Source organism: Platichthys flesus, chromosome 14, assembly GCF_949316205.1.
Source record: "Platichthys flesus chromosome 14, fPlaFle2.1, whole genome shotgun sequence".
Taxonomy (NCBI): Eukaryota; Metazoa; Chordata; class Actinopteri; order Pleuronectiformes; family Pleuronectidae; genus Platichthys; species Platichthys flesus.
Genome location: NC_084958.1, coordinates 16,764,286 through 16,785,649, shown reverse-complemented (window position 1 = coordinate 16,785,649; position 21,364 = coordinate 16,764,286). Strand labels below are relative to the sequence as shown.

General features: G+C 41.1%; 1 protein-coding gene across 4 annotated transcripts in view; it reads right to left on the bottom strand.

The window, feature by feature from the left end:
* The window catches only part of asic1c (acid-sensing (proton-gated) ion channel 1c), an 84,788-nt gene that overhangs the window by 15,390 nt on the left and 48,034 nt on the right, over window positions 1–21,364 (bottom strand). The window contains exon 1 of one of the 4 annotated variants that reach the window (XM_062404105.1): window positions 13,589–14,227. The exons of the other annotated variants lie outside the window; for them this stretch is intronic. Within the exon in view, the coding sequence (XP_062260089.1) occupies window positions 13,589–14,113 (525 nt within the window). The 5' untranslated portion in view covers window positions 14,114–14,227. Of the gene's footprint in view, window positions 1–13,588; window positions 14,228–21,364 lie in introns of those variants that run through there. 4 annotated transcript variants of the gene reach the window in all.

Below are 21,364 nucleotides of genomic sequence, written 5' to 3'. Positions count from 1 at the left end.
CTCACTGGCTCTTAACTATTGATGTGTTGGTTTCACTCACATCAAATATCTGTGTTGTGATTCAATTACTCCAATTAGGTTGAGTAATTTATTTTCAGGTTTTACACTCAAGCACTCAGCACTCGACAGACTTGACAGATATTTTTCGATTTTATGGTTTTTCCGTGTGATTAGAAAATGATCCCTCCTGCCAACAGGTAGAAATAAATCTGGACTATGGTGGGAAATGCTGACATTTCAAATTGAACTCACTCTACGGTTCGGATACAGACTGAATATTTCCAAATACAAGTTAATTTAAGAAAATTTATACAAGATACAAGTCTACCAATTGAAGATACTAGGTAGTAAAGTAAAATACCGTATTATTTGTTGTAATAGTCCACTTAAATTCAATTGAGCTGCACCAAATTGCACTTAAATGTAAAAAAAACACAGAATAGTACGATGCTTTAGAACGTGAAAGAAAAATCCTGGATGCGCCCCTTGATCGAGATCTGCACCATAAATCAAAAGGGTTCTTCCACGACCCATACCACATCACTCCACCAAGTGTCATGGAAATCCTTCCATTAGTTTTTTCTAACAGACAAACAAACCAACCAATAAACAGCTGACAATGAATATCAGAGCAACAAACTGATTTCAGGTGTCATATAAAGTGTCTTGTTTCCATGTGTTGCATTATGGGGTAATGTAGAGATTGACGAGGGGACAATACCAATTTAAACCATTGTGGAATAAGGCTGCAACATAAGAAAAACGAAGGAATCCATCTAATGTTGAATCTCTTTCAGTTTCCAGTCTGGTGAGGTTTTGGTTTCGAGCCCTGCTGGAAAAAACTCGAGCACTAAGGGGATGGGAAAGCTGCTCTCTTGAGAGTCAGAGTCAGTGTTCCATGTCCAGACTCGGTACAGCTCAGACAGATAACTGAGCCCCTCTCCTTTCCACCCGCTGGCTAAATAATGAGGTCTGCAGAGTGAGCAGAAACCTAGAGTCTAACCAGTGACTGTTATTAAAGGGTAGATAGAAGAGGAGCTTTATTCAGTCACGACACAGCCACAACACATGGTGCTTAAGACGTAAACACACATTCTAAATACAAATTACGATCTAAACCTGGCTGATATTAGCAGTCACAGTCCAGCTTGAGCTGTCACAGTTACATGCTCTTAATTACTGAGATCTAGAGAATTTCCAGTGGATGTTCAGTTTTGCGGTGGGTTTGTGTTTTAAATCTACAGGCGTTTTCCCCCAGCAATTATTTTCCCTGCTGTAGAAATAAATGTGTCACTCTGCTTCTCACTGCAGACGTTTCACCATTTTGTCTTGTGAGGACTGTGACACTAAAAGCTGCCAGTGTGTGTTGATTTATTGAGATTTATTAGGGAAATCACCATCTTGAATAACGTCCTCCACTTCGTTCGTGCAGCATTTACTCAAAGGGGACAACACTCTTCTGCCTGGTGTTTGAAATGGAGACACTCAGCTGGATTTTTGAAGCGAGACCATGTATTTGAAAGCCCTCCAGATGTTTAATTAGAGAAGCTACAATTGTAATTCGTATTGATTTACGATGTCTGAATAATTGATGTTCACATTTTCTTCCCCCTTAATCTCGTTGTCACGGTTTATAAACCTGGCAACTCAAGACCTCGCCGTGAATATCGCTGATTGAGAAACTTCAAATTCTGCGAAATACATTGTCATTGATGGTGACATTGATTTCCCACCACATTGTGGAGTTCAGGCTGAGTTTGTTTGCTCCGCCGAGTCTTTGAAGACTTTAATAATTCACAAGCTGTCATGTCTGAGAGGCAAAAACAGGACAGGCTTGTTTGCGGCTTTGAAACATCAACACCTTAAAACATGCCGGGAGAACGCCTGCTGGAGGGAGCGTTGTCGAATGCTTGCATGAATTATTAATACAACTTGTGAACAACATTCATATCCACACCTGACAAACACCATCTTTCTTTCTCGTACATACAGTGCTGAAGTTTTTGTAGGTGCACGATTCCCCACGAAACCTGCACTCCAGCAGCATGTCCTGCAGCTGGTGGCCGAGGCGTCCCATCATCTCAGTGGTGTCGATGCGGTAACCGGGGGCCGGGGTGTAGTTGGTGAAGTCCAGCAGGCTCAGGAGACCCGGTTTGTGGCTGTCCTTCAGGATGGAAAGGCCCCGTTCCATCACCGTGTGGTTGGGATACATGAGGTCCATCCAGTAGCCGCTGTGGTAGAGGTCGTCCTTGGTCAGATTGGACACACGGAAGACGTTCTTATTGCAGAAGGTAACTGCCGGGAAGGACATGTTGTGAGCCCACACCATGTAGATCTTGGTGATGGCTGGGTAGGACATCAGGTATTGGATTCGATTCCAGGACCAGGTGGCGAGGAGACTCAAACACACAAAAAAGGCCATGATCCAGATGACCCGCTGCGGTTTGGACTTGTCCGGAGAGAAGACGAACCTTAAACCATGGATCTTGGTCCTCGTTATAAAAGCCACTGTGATCTCTTTCATCGTTGTTTTCAGCGAGCCGGACTCCTTGTGGCTTTGAGGAATTGTTTCCTGGGCATCATTTAGTTTCTGTGGCCCCAGGGCGATGGATTCGGATGTGGGTGCTTTGACCATAATTGCTTGAGCCGAGGCAGGTGGTTCTTTAGCAGACGCAGTTTCTCAGTAGCCCACCACAGACTTCCCTTATTCACACACTGTGGCTCTCTCCACAACCATCTCCGGGCTTATTTATCAAAAAATCTCCAGGTAGCAGCGAAGTCCTACTATTCAGGCTTGAAAAGGTATCAACAAAGGAGGTGTGGTCCTTAGGGGAGGTAAAATTGATTTACATAATGATTCCCTTATGAGAGAAACAGCTGAATCACTCCATTAACGAAAACCATCAAGCGTAACCATCACCAGTCCTTCATCAATATATAAATGGCCGTGAAAAATGCAGAGGTAGGCGACGGCTTCACTCACAGAGGCAATCACTTTTGAAAATCCGGTGAGGCTTACCCCTGTTGCTCAGATCTTTCACTCCTCCATCTCCCTCTCCAGTGCCAGACAATACTTGCAGATTTCGCTGGGTTCTCTCTTTGTGCGGTAGCTGCCCCGAAATACAACTCCTCCCTTTTCCCACAGATTGAAAAGATGCTTTTTAGTCCATTGACTTGCAGCCTGCAGAAAGGAGTAGAAAGCTTGTTGCCCCTCTACACACACTCTCTCTACAGTCGAATGGAGAATGAGGTGGAGCCAGTGGATAAAATTGTTTTCCTCCGGTGATGAAGTAGACCTCCAACGGTACAGAGAGGCGGGGCAAGGTATCAATCAAAGTGGAAATAATTGTGATAAAGAAATTGTCCAACCTGAAAAAAGGATGAAGTCTGAAATTTAAAAATGTTTTTATCAGCAGCTCAGTCATGAATCAATATATATATATATATATATATATATAAATGATAACGGAGGGGAGGCTAGTTCTTCTTTTTTGCCAGTTTCAAATATAATTTCAGGAATGTAGCGTAATGAAGTCTGAGATTATGCGGCATGCAGATGTTGCACTGGCTGATATTAAAGGTGCTTTGCTCCACTTGTGTGAGGCAATCAGAGGATTCAGCTTGGCACAGAGCTCAGCTTCATACCGAGAAGATTTGTTTATTATGTTAGCTGGAATAACTCCAGTTTGTAATGTGAATATTGGCGCAGTAACCTGATCACAGCTGTGGTGATATATGGCTTTAGAAACTGATTCACAAAAGTGGAGGAATAAGGTACTTCGAGGAGAGGGGATCATTTTGGAATTAGATTCATTTGACTATAATAAGTGGATTTGATCCAGTTTAAATATGAGCAGAAATACGTTGGAAATGACTTGTAGGCGATGGAGTCTGAATTTAACCAACTGGATCGATGTACACAGGTCAGGGATTGCCTGAACTGATGTTTCGGTATCCAACATTTAAATATTTAAAGCTGCAGCTATTGAGACTTGACAATGAGGCGACGAGTTAAGTTTTACGAAATAGTGCTTTACTTGTTGTTGTAGGGATTATAAGGTTGATATGAATTCTGCATCTATGCCCAATATGAATCTGTACAGAAACATGGATGATATGACGGCTCCCCAAAAGTGAAGCCAAAGCATCTTGATCGCCACCTTATGGCTGGCTGCAGAACCTTGCCTCCTCTGTTAGTTGATGGGACATGGGCTTCACTAAATGGTCAAAGTATACGTCAAATACATTTTTCTCCAAAGATGAGTCTAACGCTTGATTGATCAATGCAGGTGTCTCAGCAGGATGTTGCTTCGGCAGAATATGGCTTCACATTAAGTCTTCAGCGTTTCATATGCAGGATATTAAAACTTAGTTTCTGGATAGTGGGAGGAAGTGGAAACTCGTCGCCCATCTTAATATATAATCTAGAGCTAGCTGACTGTTAGCTTAGCATAGGCTGGAAACAAGCGAAAACAACACGGCTCTGCACTGCACCAAAATATTTTCCCAAGCATTTGACTACCTTTTCAACAGCAGTATCCCTATTTATGTATGGACGAATCGCACAACCAATAACGTTTTAATTAGCGAGCATTAGAGGTTCAGGAGGGGACCGGCCAGCCCAGCTGTTTCACTCTTTATGGTCTTTTAAACTGACCTAATAGTCTTTAGATTCATGTATAGACCTGACAGAGGTTTAAATTTTCTCATTTATACTAAGCGCAACGCAAATAAACATTACTAAGTATTGCTCTGAGACCAAGTAAGGTAGAGTTATGAATTAAAAATCAACTGAAAATAACTTTGCTCTTTTTGTTTACCGTGAGAGGAAACATGTTTTGTTATCTTCTCCCTTCGCTGCCGTTTTAAAACCATTTGGCTGCTTTAAAATGTAATCACCACCGATTTATCCCTGCTGCCTTTTTCATTAACATGTTTTGTCCTATTAAATTAACGCTCTGCAACTTAAATGCCAAGTTTTCATCACACTGGAGTAATACAATAATAAAAAAACACTGCTATGTGATAGTGTTAAAGGAGGAGAAGTGTGCACTGCAAAAAGGAGGATTGTGAGTAGGATGTGAGAAATGTAATTGAAGGCCATTATAACCTGCTGGGACACACGTTTAGTATTCCCATGTGAATGTCACTCAGCACAGGAGGATTTCTATAAAATGCCTTTAATAGAATTACTAGAACATCAAACTGCAGACCTGGGGTGATTAAACACTGATTCTTCTTTTGCTGCAAATTGCTATTTGGCAAACAAAAAATTATTTTAATAAGATGATTATATCAAAACATTTCAATTCATTTCCAGGCAATTTAATTGCAACCCAAAAAATGATCTGCTCATAACAGAGGCAGTTAAACAATGCAGAGCCATGCTCTCTGTTTTCAGAGGTTAATGGTCTGATAACATTAATGAAGGTCTGGATGCTGAAAAATAAAAAGAAGCCAAAGTAAAATTTCCAGTTGTTTTTTCCCTCTGTCAAAATTCAGGGCAACATGATAACCTAATAAATTGCCTGAACACACCACCTGTATTGTTACTGTATGTCATGTCTGTAAGATGTTTCTATCTGCCCGTCTGCCTTTATATCCCTTTTTGTTTTAACCTGTTTATTCTTGAGATAGGGTTTGATGATTGAAGGATTATAAAGCGAACAAAGAGTTTGGGGTTTTGCATTAGCGACAAATAACAAACTCAGTTTAGGACCAAATACAGCAACACAAAGAGAGGACAAATCTAACTGCTGCATGAGCAACAGGCGAGTAAATAACGCCAACAATACCAGCTTATCAGGGTTGGCTAACTGGTTTCTACTCCTATTGACCAGCTGCATCAATTTCCTCTATTCTTGGTTTCTTTGAAAAATCTGTCAATAGATATGAGGCACTTGTAAGTGTTGAGTTAATTGCTTGAGCTCATTTGTCCTATACAAGCCCAGTGGAGGCTAAGGGGGCTGGGGTGGGGGGGGCGGCTTTCTCTATCTCCGAATGGTCCCTCGTCAGCAGTTTGAACCGAATCGCAATTTCATCACTCCGCATCTCCATGGGTCTGGTACTGGCAACGCAGGAGAATCACCATTAGTCTTTAGAGCATGTGCTCTCTGCAGCAGCAGCTCTCCACCCATATGTACTGTGGGTTGTGCATTCAGCAACAAATATTATGTGCTTGTTAATATTCTGCACCTGAATCATTACTTTATTATCATTATAAATTATTAACAGGACTTGAGATGCATGCTGAACATTAATTCGATAGAAAGTGAATGTGCTGTATATCTAAAAAAAAGAGCTGTTGAGGTCTATTATTCTCCTACTAAGAATAGTAATAACAACCATAAAATAACCAAACATTAACTACTTTTGCCACTTGGGGGCAGTGCAGCTATCTGAAAACGCTGCATCTCAGAGATATCATTAACTCATAATGTTGCCATGGCTAGCAGTTACTATTTTTATAAATGTGTCTGAAAACTCAGTTTTGAGACACCTTATAACACTGATTGTTATACAATTACATTCTCATGGTGGCAGGGAGAGAGAGAGCTCAACGCACTGCAAATTAAGAGAACACCTGCAGATAAAAAAAAACAATGACCTGCTGGAGTATGGATGAAAGAACAAGGCAGTGAACTGCCCACCTGTGTGAATATGAATTTTGTATATTTCCCAAGCACCTTTATTATTGGAAACCACTTCTACAGCTGTATGAAGTCTGGAGGTTGGAGGTTTTTCCAATTCACTCAATGAAATTGGGAAACTTTGCTGTTTCCCAAACTGGTGCAACACTCTGCAATTGTGTTTCTGCAATGCACTGTAAAACAACTTTACTCTCGCTAATGCGCCAAAACTTGTTTATTTTTTAAATCAATTTTCAAAATCACTAACTTAATTAAAATAACTCAAGCACAGTGTTGCATTTATGGGAGAATATAAAGCGCTTGAGGCAAAAGTTAATGATCTTTCCTCTCTATAAAATGACTGGCCTCCTTTTTTGAAAAGACATTTGTGCTGCTCCCAGGCTGTCATTGTTATCTTCCAAACACGTTTCATCTTTGTCTCAGTATTCAAGCATGTAATTAGAGAATAATGGCGCAATAAACATTTTCAAGCAGAAATACAGAGCAGCTGATTGCAGTTTGATGGAAAAGAAAAGAAAAGAACTATTTAAAGACCGCTGTTTTTTACATTTGAGACTTTGGACCATGAGACTGACGGGAAGTGACACTAACCATCCTCTTTTATGTTGAAGCTCAGTTGAGTCCCAAAGGTCTCGTTAGAAGAGTTTTAACTGAGGGAAGGGAAGAGCTCCTTCAAGGCCCGGTGAGAATGCTCAGCACCAAATTAAATCCTGGAAGCAATTAGATGCCCATCCAAAACACACCCTGCTCAGACAGGGCAGAGACAAAGACCAAAGCAATGAAATAAATAAAATAAAACCTGTTTCTAACGTTAATTTCCACTGAGCAGAGTGGTCGACTCATGAATTAATAAAATTTGAAATATATGGTGACCGCCTTAGTATTAGATGATACATCTACATATATATGGCATATACATGTACATGATGACAAAGTGAATATATTTGGCGTTTGGACTGAAAAGAAGCAATTTGATTGCTACATCGGATTAACATGTAATTTAAACATTTTTCTCATGACATTTATATACTGAATAATTTACTGATGAATCAATAAATAATCATTCAAAATGATTAAACATATCATTAATAAAAACATTAGCTGCAGCTATTAGTGAATGCTTATTAAACATATATGAGCATTAGAACCGCAGCTCCTGATTGTCTTCATTATTGAATAATCTAGTAATTACTGTCTTTCTTAATCAGCCATTTGTTTTGTCTCTAAAATATCAATCAATAGTTATGAAAAAATGTCAGTGCCCTGGGTAGCATCTTCTAATTCATTCAAATTCCGTACAACGAAGATCATCACTTTAATGTTTTTTATTTTTTATTACAATTTTTCACTAATTAATCAACCTAACATTATAGCTCTCAGTAAAAAGCTTGTTTATTGGTTCTATTCATAATCATTGATAGAAATGTGAGTGCAATTCATGAGATTTGATGGTCTAGACCAAATTATATATATAGACATACAGTTCCTTCCTACACTGGCTGGTTTTAGTATTACATTTTCTACCTAAAAATCTATGAGGCCCTGTAATATTTAAAGCTTGAATAAATTTGGTTGATTTGTTGAATATTAAAATAACAGTCCACATAAATTAAATTGAAACTTCTGAACAGTGAGTTTGGGATTCCTGGCGGAGATACTTGACATGCAGCACACTTACATTCACATGAAAACTTTACAACTTTACTTACTGTGAATTCCCCGAGAAAAAAATTTGAAATCAAGTTGGAAAAGAGGCCGAGAGGAAGTGTTGTGATACACTGTGATTTAAAATGACCTGCAGACTCACAGACTGGAAGAAAGACGGGAGAAAAACCCTATACAGGTCTGTCACTCTGGTGGACAGGCAGCTTCTTTAGCAGAGGGAGACATCTTGTGGCCTGACTCTAAATGAAACTAACCTCCTACTGACTTGGAAAAGAAAAAAGCAGCAGAGCCACTCAGTATGCTGCACGCGTAATGCAAGGGAAGCAGGAATGGATTTTTAGCTAAGAGAGGCTTATACTGTGAAAATTCATCAAAAGGGGAGAAATATTGGCATGTACTTTGCAAAAAATAAATAAATAAAACAACCCCCAAGCTGTTTTTGGCAGAGAGCACATTCAAAATATGGTTTATTGGTATTACACTTAAAAAAATAAACTCCTCTCCTATAAGAGACGTATTCTTGAGTTGCTGCAAGGTGTTCTTTCAGGTTCCGTAATGGGAAAGGCAGGACAGGATGGAGTGTTACTTGTTTGAAATCTACAGTCGCTGTGAACATCTCTGACGCAGAATGTACTGTACAACCCCCCCCCCCCCCCCCACACCCCCGCGGGTGGAGGAGGGCAGGTGCAGTCTGTATAAATGAAAAAAACAGATGCCGTCGGCTACATCTGCCGTCCTTCTTCTTTGCGCCGTCCCAGACAGAATCCAACTAAAAAAAACACAAGTGCGCTGTCACTCAAGCTTTCAGACTGCAGCCTGCAGTCACACTTTGATAAAGTCACAACTTAAATTTCCTCACCGGTACTTTAATTTGCGAGGATAATCAATTTTTTTTTTTTTTTTTCTGGGTGCATGTTCTCATCTTGTTTGCTCAGCTGGAGGCTTTTGAATCCATTTTGCATGCTTGCCCAGAAATGAAGCAAAGTAAGCACTTGCCGCAGCTTTGCATACAGAGTTTTTCCACTGTCAGGTAAACACATTATCAATTCAAATCGCATCCTTAAATATCTGCCGGGCTACACAGGCTACATCCCTCCTCCCAACATTTAAATGAATTTGGTTAGAGGATGTACATGCAAAAGATTTATAACACTTCAAAGTGGATTACGTCGTTAAAAAAAAAAGGAAGCTTTGCTGTTTCAAACAAATGTGTCAAGTCTTGTTTCCCCTGTACAGTGATACGTGATGTCAAAGTCTCAGTTTACTTGAAAGATGAGGAGCAATTCAATACTTTGGAAGAAGCACGCCATTGCTTTTATTAGCTAAGAGAGCAGAATATAGATCCAAGAGGCCATTAGTAGAAACAAAAGCTAAAAATGGAGTTGACAGGCAATCCAAAGATCCAGATGACATGTGCATTAAAACCATGAGTCATTTCAGCCTCATCCTCTTCAAGTCAAACAATATAATGTGGATTTTAACAGGTAGGATACATTGTTTTGTTTGGATGCCACATCAAAAAGCTGGTAATGTACAACACAATGGCACTCTTAGTTTTGGACAGCGCCACACTTGTGTCCGGTGTCTCCACCTAACAAGCTAATTAACTTAAGAGGTTCTGTCAACTGGCACCCCCCAATGGCAGGATCCGCCCAACGATGTGCAAGTCAGCGAAAAGCATCCCAGTTATGAATTCCTTTACAACTCCTCTTCAGCGCCATTGATCGCACTGCCGATACTGCACTTACAGTAACACCGGCTCCAACACTGGCCTTTACTGACACTGAGTAATGGAACAAACACATTAAGTATTTGCTATTTGGCCTGTCATCTACGCTTGCCGCCTCAGATTTGTTTATTTCATTGTTTGCACTGTGGAGCTGTATTTCATCTCACCGCCCCTCCAGCTTCATGCTCGAGGCAGGGCTGTAATTTTGTGCTCCTTCACACACCTCTTCCCTTCATCTCTCCTAATGCTTCCAGTTGTGCATCGCGGCGCTGGCTTGCCTCCAAATCAGGCTGAATCACAATGATGGTGTCAGTCCTCGGCCGAGTCCCACCTCAATCTAAGGACAGCACAGGCTCCTTTACCTCTCCCCCTCCTCCACTCCCTTTTATTCCCCTTAATCCTAGCTCTCTCCTTCAACTCTAGTTCTTGCTTTTCAGGTGCTCTCCATCTTTCTTGTGTAAGCCACTTCTCTTCTGCTACTGTCTTCCTTCCCCCTATCTCACACAATGCCTATTTTCTGCCTCGGGAGCCTCATTGTTCCTGAGCAGGCCTGACACTCAATCCTGACATCTGCTTCCCTCGCTCACCTTTCCTCTTGCTCACCACAGCCGAACGCAGGCTGTAGACTACACTGCAATGAATAACACCGCATCCTGGTTCGGGTTTGGCAGAGCCTGAACAAATCTCCCCGGAACGCCGCAGACAGGCCATAATGTAATATTAACAAGGCCCAGCTTTGGTTTCAACCCAAGCTGATACCCTTACAGGAAGTTCAATCACAACACGTGTTATTAACAGTAAATGGATAAACGTGCCGCGATCGAGTCCCGGCACTGGCACTGACTCACTTGAAGCACTGAGCCAGTGATCGATTGAAATGATATTGCACCCAGCTCAGCATGCATCCTGCATACACACTGACAAATGATTTATTCGGTCAGAGCCCATCTCGCAGGTTCAATCCAGAGACTTGGGCTGAGTTGAGGTGTTTACGCCTGGAGTATTAATGAGGCAATCAATCACACGCCAGTTTACAGAGAGTGTGTACGGCAACAACATGGAGGCGCAAGTTTAATTCTGATAATGAAATAAAGCCCCCACTGAGAAGATTATCTGGCCAATCAGTTATGTTGAAATCTGAAATGTTTCTAACATTGTGTTTAATACAGAATTGGTCACGTCAATGCATTTATAGTCTTGCAGAGAGAGAATTGGAGGGAAGCTTGTTAGCACGGTCCACTCACAGATTAATACAGGGACCTTCAAGGGTTGCTGTATATATTTATAGCACAGGGAAGAAAACTTCCAGCATCTACCATCTGCCAACCTTTTAATATCGGAGCCTCGTTCTCCTCCACTGAGTTACAGCATCCTCTCTCCCCAAAAGTAGATTTCATTACTTTATGCATGGGGAATAATTGCTCGTGGGGGCCCTGACATTTCCTCTCTTCTTTCTCAGTACCACCCCACCCACCGCTCATTAGCTCAAACATCTGGTTCGTCCTATTCGATGTAGGCTTGCAGAGTTTCTTATGCCAGTATTTATCTGTCTGACTTTGAAACAAAATTGCACATTCACACACACAGAAACATAAATAAAGAAGCTCTAGAGGTGACTTGTTATTTCTGGGAGGGAAGGAATAATACCAGTTTATTTATTAGATCATAATAATTACAAGTGCCTTGCTTCAGCAAAATGTCTCACTGGAGACATTTGAGTGATTTTATGAAGATCTTTTCTCAAATTTTCCCACATCCAGGGAAGTGATCCTTCAGTGTTTTCTAGACGTCGTGTGAGTCTTCATGCAGTGATGTTGCTGAAGTACATAATGGGTAATCACAAACCCATCACATCTCCACTCCTGTGAGAGGAGCTGCCTCTGAGCCTCCCACAGTAAGATCAGCAGGCCGAGGAGGGGGGGATTCAGGCAGCTCCATGAATCTTTAATTAGTCCCCTCTATACTTAGGGCCCCAGAGCATCTCTAGTTTCTGACATTTAGCTGAAATTTGCCCTTTGTGCGTGGGGATGAGACGGAGCCAAGGTCACCTGACTAACCACAGCGATATCAAAATCTGCCTTTATAAGCCAATATTTTCTATTTAGTCTATTGAGCATTTGAGATGAACCCAATGCACCATTTACAAAAACAATACCGCAGCTTTTCTTACAGTAGACGTCTGGTTTGATTTGGACTGAACAGCCAGACCTCATTTTTCAGGTTAAACCATTGTCTCTTATACAAAATAATAGCAGAGCCACTAGAGAACTAGTAAATAATGAATATAAATCATTTGCCTCAGTTTCCCTGCTGCTGGTTTTCAACGAAATTGTGCGGCATGACAAGCCCAACCCGGTGCTGGGCTTTCATCCTTCAAATCAATGGCCCATTTTAATCGAAATACAATCCTTCCCCTGTCTGTGCAGCAGGACGATTAAGTTCCATTCAAATTGTGCTGACATGATTTTATCTCTGTGATAGAGGCCTGGAAATCGAGGCGAAAAGAATGTGGGTTTAACTAAAATGTAAAACCATGAGGTAAGAAAAGAATGACCCTTTGAATTAAGAATATGAGACATTATGCGTTTTGATTTTGTGAGATCGTGTGAGGCTTACCACTTGAACATACTGTGCCATTGGATATTATCATTCTTATGAGGTTTTTGCAAAGAAAAGCAAAACTAAAATCTCTACTGGTCTCTGAAAACAGCATATGCTTGCTTCATAATGCATGAAGTCGGGAGGAATTTGCTGAACCATATGGCACCTCAGTGTTTTCCACAATTCTGAGGACATTTTCAAGGATGTAACTCTCATTTCTCCTTCAAGGAAAAATGACTATGAATAGTCACAAAATGAAGAATTTGACACAGCATAAAAATTGACATCAACTTAAAAGGGCAATATCTTGCTATTATTGATCCTAGCTCTTGTGAACAGAGATAAAACATTGCTTTATTAGTATTCCTTGGGAATTGTTACTCTGACGTTCCCATACCTGTTGTTTCCCACTAGAGCTACATAATATTTTCACAAACATAATATACTTTTTTTTTTTCATGTAGGATTACAGGACCATTACTGAAGAGACAATTAAGAAATGACAGCCTAATTGTGATGTCTCTTCCCTAATGATAACTGATGATGTGTTTATTTTCTCATGACAATGCTCTTCTTACAGCAGTTCTTTCACGTCTCCCGGGGTTCAAAACAATAAACTCACTCATATTTCATTTCCTCATGGGAAGAATTCAAATTGTAGCTTTATAATAAACAGCTCAGGATCGCTTGTGCTGTTGCCAGTCTTATTCAAATCTCACATTAAAGCTTTTTCTGTAGTGAATATGAACATTTCTTTAAATAAATAGATTTGTTTAGAGGTTTTTGATAAATATTTAATTAAAACATTTAGTTAACCACCATTTATCCACAAGACATATTCTTAGATGTAGTAAGATTTTTTTTGTGTTTTCCCTTTAATGTTTCTGATGTAGTTTACACCGATTTCCCCCGAGGCGTCATCCACAGAAGGAACTGTACTCACTGTAGTAAAGTTCTCTGGGCCGCAGTCCTTCCCTCTGTATTTGCAGTCGAGCAGCATTTCCTCAATGTTGTGACTGGTCCTCTGCACAAACTCCAGCATGTTGAAGGTCTTGGTGGGGAAGAACTTGCTGTCGTCCGTCGGCTGCCCAAGAGCGGCCATGAAGTCATCAAAGTCGCTCTGCTCCACGCCCAGGAGCCCGGCCATCCAGAACATGTCGTTTCTACGTATCTGAGACTTTCGAAAGCTGTTGTAGTTGCACATGGTGATGGCGGGGAAGAACATGAAGGGACTGTCCATTTCATCGAGGATGGTGACATGAGGATACTGGTAATACTCGATGATACGGTCGGCCACTTGGTAAAGGAACATGGAAAGGGAGGAGCTGAATGCGGCAGCCCAGAGCAACCGTCGGAGGGTCACTCCACCGGGCAGGAAGATGTGGCTCAGGCCGTGCAGGGTACAGTTCGCCCCGTACACGGTGATGTCGGATGGCGGGCGTGGCGCCTCCTCCTCTGGGGCTCCCATTTTTCGCCAAAAGGTTCGCTAGTGAAGCTCTCTGATTGCTGGATGTGGTCCTGCAGCAGTGTCGACCTGCTGAACACTAGATGTGCACCAAAACTAAATGTACAAGGGAGGCGGGACGGGACAGGGTCTAGTTTCCCCTTCGCACCCGAGGGAGGGGAATGGGTTGGATATCTGGAGCTTGGACGTAGCGATGGAGTGTAACGTCAACCAATCCTCGCTGAGATCCTAGAGGGCACATTGAATTTGAGAGATCCGGTTTCATTCGGGAAGTAAGACCTGATCCCACAGTGGATAGTGGTGCATGGATCAACATCAAATACCAGAGAAACTGAAGCATATTTAATTCAGTGACCTCTAACGTACCCATATTCTTTTATTATTAGAACATTGTTTTTACCAGGGAAGTTTTCTGAGCACTAATCTGTGTTATTGTGTGAATAACACTGTACCTTGTAACTCAACTTGAAGGAATAAATGCTATATCACACATGTCTGTTCAGTTGCTGGAAATGTGGCCGATACTCTCAGTTTACCGAAAGTTTACCTATAGCTGGAAGAAACTGTCAGTAATTACCAATTAGTGTCATATTAAGTAACATCGGCAGAGACAAAGCGAGCGCTGCCATGGTAATCTGTTGTTAATCACGGAGAATCCGCACTGAGGGAATGGTTTAGCGCTTTCCTTGATGAAACCTTAACGGATGTTGTGGTGAAAGGCCAGAGCATTACTCACTCAAGCTTCCCATTAGGCTTATTGCAAACGGTGACAGGATTAAAATGTGGGACACTTTACAGTCACGTACAGTAACAAGAGTTAAAGCAGGTGTTCGTCTACTACACATATCTTCAATATCAGCTTTAAATCAATCAAAAGGATCATAAAACATGTCGAGCTCCTGTCGATCCAGCCAGAGCTGATCCCTTTAGTTTGGAGAGCACATCATCTATCCTGCTGCAGTCTCGCTATCATGTGTTTTGCAACAGCATCAATTATTAATGCCTTCTCCTGCATACATTTCAACTCATGGACAGAGGTGTATATTCGCAGGAGGCCGGGCCGAGGTTATTTCAGTCCATCCCGGTGAGCGTCTGTCTCGACTGAGATTGATCTGCTGGAAGCACCAATCATTTCAAGTGAAGTTAATGAGTGAACTGATGTCAGGAATGAAGCAGAGACCATAGCCACTATCAGGACTATTTCCAGTATTAATCCAACCCAGGGCTGCACAATACATTTTATAAAAATAATGATCTTGATCTCGATCACCTTCTGATCGACAGTGATTAATTACGGACAACAGATGCATCAAAACAAGCGCTCCTACTTTCTCCCAAACAATCTAAAGGAGGATCCTTAAAATGCTGCATTTTCTTTGCTTTCTCCCTCAGCCAATGACAATGTGGCTTGACCCCACATGACACAGAGTAACAGAAAACCAGCAGAGAGTTAGAATGAGCGAGAGACAAATATTTTGTTGAGGACAGAGTTGTTTTTTTCCAGAGTTTTTGGGACGTTAGACATGCCAGATACCCAAATTAACGTGTAGAAGCACTACAAAATTTTATTAATATGTCCACTTTAACCTGTTTTCCTCAATCTCCCTCTGTCCTCCCTCCTCTTTAATCCTGTGCATATCTCTCAGCTTAACTTCCTTCACTTCAGCCTGCGGCTCCCGAGTAATTGGCGTGTGTATTTTTATTGATGACCGATTTCCATGTGCTGCGTTGTGTTGCATTTGTGATATTTGATCCTTAAGCCACTTAAGTCTAAATAAAGGACACGGTGTACTTTCAGAGATGTTCCGTTTTATACTGCATTCCAAAAGTGAAAATATTCTAAATGTAAATCTTCAACTTGCACTATAAAGTATTATTTTCTTAGGCAAAGCACAACAAACAGTTGCAGATTGAGACAAGCAGAGTGAAGTTTTCATCAAGCCAGTATTGACCCCTGAGTTGGTTCTGCTTAGTTCTTCACCATCTCCTGAGGGCACCACTTTTAGCTAAATGCTCCACTATGTTCACCAGCAAGCTGCTAATTTTGATTGTGTGTGTAGTTCAGCGCTGGGCGGGAAGAGTTCAGGGTTGTTAATCAGAGCTCTTTCACTGAATACAGCTGCCTGCTGCTGCTGGGAACAACACTGAGACCTGTGCAGGGAACCAGCGCAGTAAAGTTGTGGGTCACACAAACATAACAATTGGTTGAAAGACACTACAATGCCGTACAGACCTGAGGTGGACAACAGGTCGATAACTTTCTGTGGGTTTGTCACAAAGAACACCTGCTTTCACCTTTCAATTCATCCGATGTAAAGATATTGATTTCTGCACCTTCAACAGCTCGTCTAGCTTGTGTGTGTGTCTGCATGAAACACCAAACCAACCCAGACAATCACTTAATTCATACCAGCCAGAAAGGGAAGGAACAGAAATGTTAGGTAATATCATACATTTGAAGCCAGAGCATCTCCATCACCACCTGGTGTTTAGTTGCAGTCTAACCAATTAAAAATAAAATTACAAATCAAAAACATATATCTCAAAGACATTTTAGGTTGTTCTTAACACACTACTAACACACGTCTATTATCAAGAGTTCGGTTTTTCAGTAGATTTCATTTTAATTTGTTAATTGATGCTATAAAAACAAGCTGAAACATCATGAGGGACAGCTGAAGCTGGCTGATGAATGGTCTAGCATGTGTTACTGGCTCTGAACGTGTTAGTATCATGGGATATTTGGGCTTCATTTCTAGACAGTGGGAGGAAGTGGATATGAGTTGTTCATCTTTATATACAGTCTATGGTTTGTATCGATAAGGTAGTGAAGATCAAGGGCAACATGCAAAATATAATTGGTTGTTTAATGAATTTTTTCTTTTTTCGAAAATGAAATATCCCACAACTTCAATAAATCTTCCTCGAACCACAACATGTTCTACCGGGACCTCTGACATAATATAAACACATACTAAACTGGCATACAAGCCCAGAAAGAAACACACAGGAAAGAAATCATACACTAAACTTTACGGGAGTGACAATTACTTCCAGAACAAAGTTCCTTTAAACTTCAGCTGAGTATTCAAAAAAAGTTGAAGTTTGAGTTGTCTTTGAAAGTAAACCAACATAGGATAAAATAGGCAATGTGGTGACATCTCCCTCAGATGCAAAAATGTCAAATAACTGAGAAAAACAATGTCAAGTGAAGTAAAGAAACCTGTTCCCAAGCTTAGAACCTTCAAAGAATGCAGCGCTTTGAACTTCAGCTGCTCTCAACAGGACTCGAGTGCTTCTCCTTACTTGAGTGTAAGTAAAATTCTCACCATGGAGTAATCTGTCTTTGAGTACAGTAAAGTGGGGAAGTGGTCAGAGTGTATTTCTGTAATTAACAGGTCCACTCTGAGGATAGTGCCAGCCGCGACTCAATCAATACACTGTGGCGTTAGTCCAGCTACTTTACGTTGGGTGGTGTGCTGCTTCAAGAAATCAGCTACTCAGTACATCATGGATTCACTGTGGCCTGAAACACCTTATTTCCTCCTACAGAGACGGAGCAGCAGCTGCATTCACACGAGCCAAGATTACTGATATCTTCTAAATTCTGATATGAGACTAAATGTTCTTTCTCCTCATCCACTTCATATCCTGACTGTCAGAGTCAGGCTGCGGGATGTGGTGGAGGACAGTTATGGGTAAAAATGGCATAATCCTATGGAGGAAAGGAGGTTTTGACCTGTCCCTCCTTAAATTGTAATTACCTCTCCTCCGTCACGTTTTTCAGTTCTGCTGTACGACAACAAAGACAACTTGGCCTGCACAGGAAGGTCAGAGTTCAAGAGTAGCTGCGCCATCCCTGCAGCCAGGAGGGACAGAGTTTCCTGTGACGTCACACATGGACGCCAGCTACCGTCCTTCTCATTAAAAGCTCTCGAATCTTGTTCCTGACAGGAAGCTCAGAGGTCAGGAGGGACACGTTTTCCGAGAAAGCAAGTATGCTCCAAGTTCCAAAACTTCAACCATGTTTTCCCAACTCACAATCCCCTTTTATGTTTACTCAAATCAAACCTCAAACCAAATCAAAGGGACAAGGAGACAAGTGTGAAAGTGCTGAGCTGACATATTAGTTTAATGAAACATTTCACATCAATAGGCCTGACTGAGATAATATGCAAATAATACTATTAAAATGCAGAGACAGGATGTTGGAATTCACTTCAAGATGTTTGAAACCAACCACATCCCAAACGCTTTCATATTAGAGTTAAAAGTTTCATCAAAGTTTTAATTTCTCCCAGAATTTAACTTGTACTTGACCTCTGACTTGTTTTGAACATAAAGAATGCGAAGTTTATTAGTGGACTAATCTGTTTTGGACCTTTCAACAAAATTCAGCTCCATCAGCTGAGAAAAAACATGAGATATGTTTATAAGAAAGACTCAATAACTAATCTGCTGAAGATTTGATCTATTACTTGATTAATCCCTTCATTTTATTCTATAAATGTCATTTAACAGTGACAAATAGTTTCTTTCAACATCCCAAATTAGCCAAAATGTTACCGTAAATGCAAACTACTTCCTGAAACAAAAACACTTGAAACCACTTTTTTCTTTAATCGAATATCTGTCACTTAACTTGACAACAGTTTGGCAATTCTCTGCTAATGCAATAAAAAAAAAAAGAGTGGAAAGTGGGGCACCGGCCCTCCCAAAAGCATTAAGCAGCACAGTATGGGCTGCTCTCCATCTTCACTTCCACTTCATAAAAAGCAGATGAACAGAAATGACAATTTTCACAATCCTTTTAGATCGCAGCTGGTTTCTCTAACAGCAAGCAGGAAATGGGCAGTGACTAATGCGGAAATGGAATATTTCAGTATTGACCCTCACACACGAGAGTCCTTGATAAACTGGGTATCATAACAGTGAAGGAGGGATGCTGTAGGTTTGCACAGTAGTGGTTCACACTGTGGGTTAGCTTCACAGGGAGCATGCTCTATGACTTCTTATGTCTTTTGTGCTTGGTGGTAATGAAAGAATTCTACCCCCAGTTTGATTTAATGCCTAATTCCATGCAGACAGTTATTCATCAGGCACAAGCAGAAGCCTCCATACAGCTGCCAAAGTAATCACACTGAATAGGAAAGGAAGAGACATTTCAACGTGGGAACTTCAAAAGAACCTTTCAAAAATTAATTTCTGTCCATCTAAGACGACAATTAGCAGTGAGTGCGGTTAAGGGAAATAAAAGGTGACTCCCTCCCCCCTCCTCCCTCCCGTCCGTTTTAAAAGAAGAGTTTGGAAAGAGAACAGCTCTCTTCAGAAGGAATTCTTATCGAAAATGACATTCACATGCACACGGTGTCCTTGAAGCCTGCAGACACCTCGACTCTTTAAAGTGGGAACTTTGCAGAAGCAGATTGTACAGGTTTGTCTTGGTGTCAGGGAGCTGAAGCACTTCTCCAGCAAGGGAATCATATAATTTGTCAATGTCAAATAGTATTTTGTCCCCCCCCCCCCCCCCCCCCAAAAAAAAGCTCCAGAGAAAGAAGAAACAATCTGATCTGCGATTGAGACAAACGATAACTCGACCTTCAAAAAGAAATCAAGATTAACCCCCCCCCTCATTTTCTGGAGATGCACATTAACATTTTGATATTTGAAGCTGGAGCTCAAACTAAATGTGCCACCTTAAGATTTAATTTAGCTACTGGTGCCTCTGATGATCTTTGACTCACGATAATGAGTCACACTTTCCCCCAGAGACAGCCGGATACTAAAGACTGCTCCCTGTGAGCTGCTGACTTGGTGGAATTTGTGCTAGATGGTCTTGTTGGAGCTTTAACAGCCAAATCAATGCTGTTTCCATGTCGCACTGAAACCAAAGACGTGCTCCCAGGATATCATAATGACCAGTGACCCCCTCCTTCCTCGCTACTTGAGATAAGAATGTCAGTGCTGTCTCCAGTTTTAAAAGAAATATATTTCACAGTACACTGGAACTCTGAAGAAACAACATCCGCTGAGGTAGATGCTGGACTCCCTGTTGCATTACAACATCCCAGACTGAATCAAGGCCCCTTCACTCAATCATCAGTCCACACCAGGATTAAACAGAAAAGAGCAGAAATATAGAGGTTCTTGTTAAGTCTGCTAAGAACCAAGTTTCACCTTAACAGAGATTATTAAACAATAAAAAAAGCATGGACAATAATTATCAACGATGGAAATAGCAGTGTAATAGAAAACCCTTTTGTTATCCTCTACTTTTTCTAATTATTATTATTTTTTTTTATTAACCATTAGTTTTTGTAATCCAGTTTTAAAGTACCACTCCCTCAAATCTATTCAATTTTTTTTAATTTGAATGTTTGTATCCTTCTCAGTCATTAACGTTTTGTAAAAAATAAGTAATTTTAACTGTTTCTCACAGTAAGATTCATAAGCAGATAGAATTTGCTCAGTTGTCATGGAGAAGATTCAGTGTTTATCACAACCTCAGAATCATGGATATATAATAACAGGTGTTACAATCCAGAAATGGCCAGAGGGTAGGCATTGAGTTGTTTTGTGAAACAAGTACAGATGTATTTTTATCTGAAACTCATGCCATTGCTTCTCATTTGGAAAAAAAACAGTATCCTTCTCTTCCTGCTTGACAATCCCGATGAAAACGTGCTGTTTGTTTTACCGATTGATGGAATACATTCCATCTTTTACCACTCGTCATCATAGCTATAAGCAGTTTGATCCATTTAGGCGACACAAGTGGTTTTCAAGGAATGCTGATACAATCCAGCAAACTGGAGTATTTATCTTGAGGATCAGCTCTGCAGCCTTATGTCCGCCCTGACTTTGCACTGCCGCACAAGGTCAACTAACCGGATTAGCAATGATAGTTGAACGAAGGCAGCACACAGTTCTTGTCAAAGCAGAATTACTCCACTTCTCATTTAAGCCTCGGTGTAAAGTTTGCATTGAAAACAGAAGCTTCAGACTCACTCCCACAGTCATTCAGTTAAGCAGCTAGGAACTGCTTCGGACCAATTAATACACTGGTGGAGGGTTGATTGCTTTGTTGGAAGCAAAAGAAGAAAAAAACAGAGTAGGAAGATGGAATAACTGTGAGAGGTGTGACATCGCTCTGGTGCGTCATCCCATCCACTGCTGTCGTCTCCCTGAGGGAGATTGGCAGAGCAATGGCTGACACCTGACCATTGTTCTCGGTGTGTTTACAGACTGGAGAGG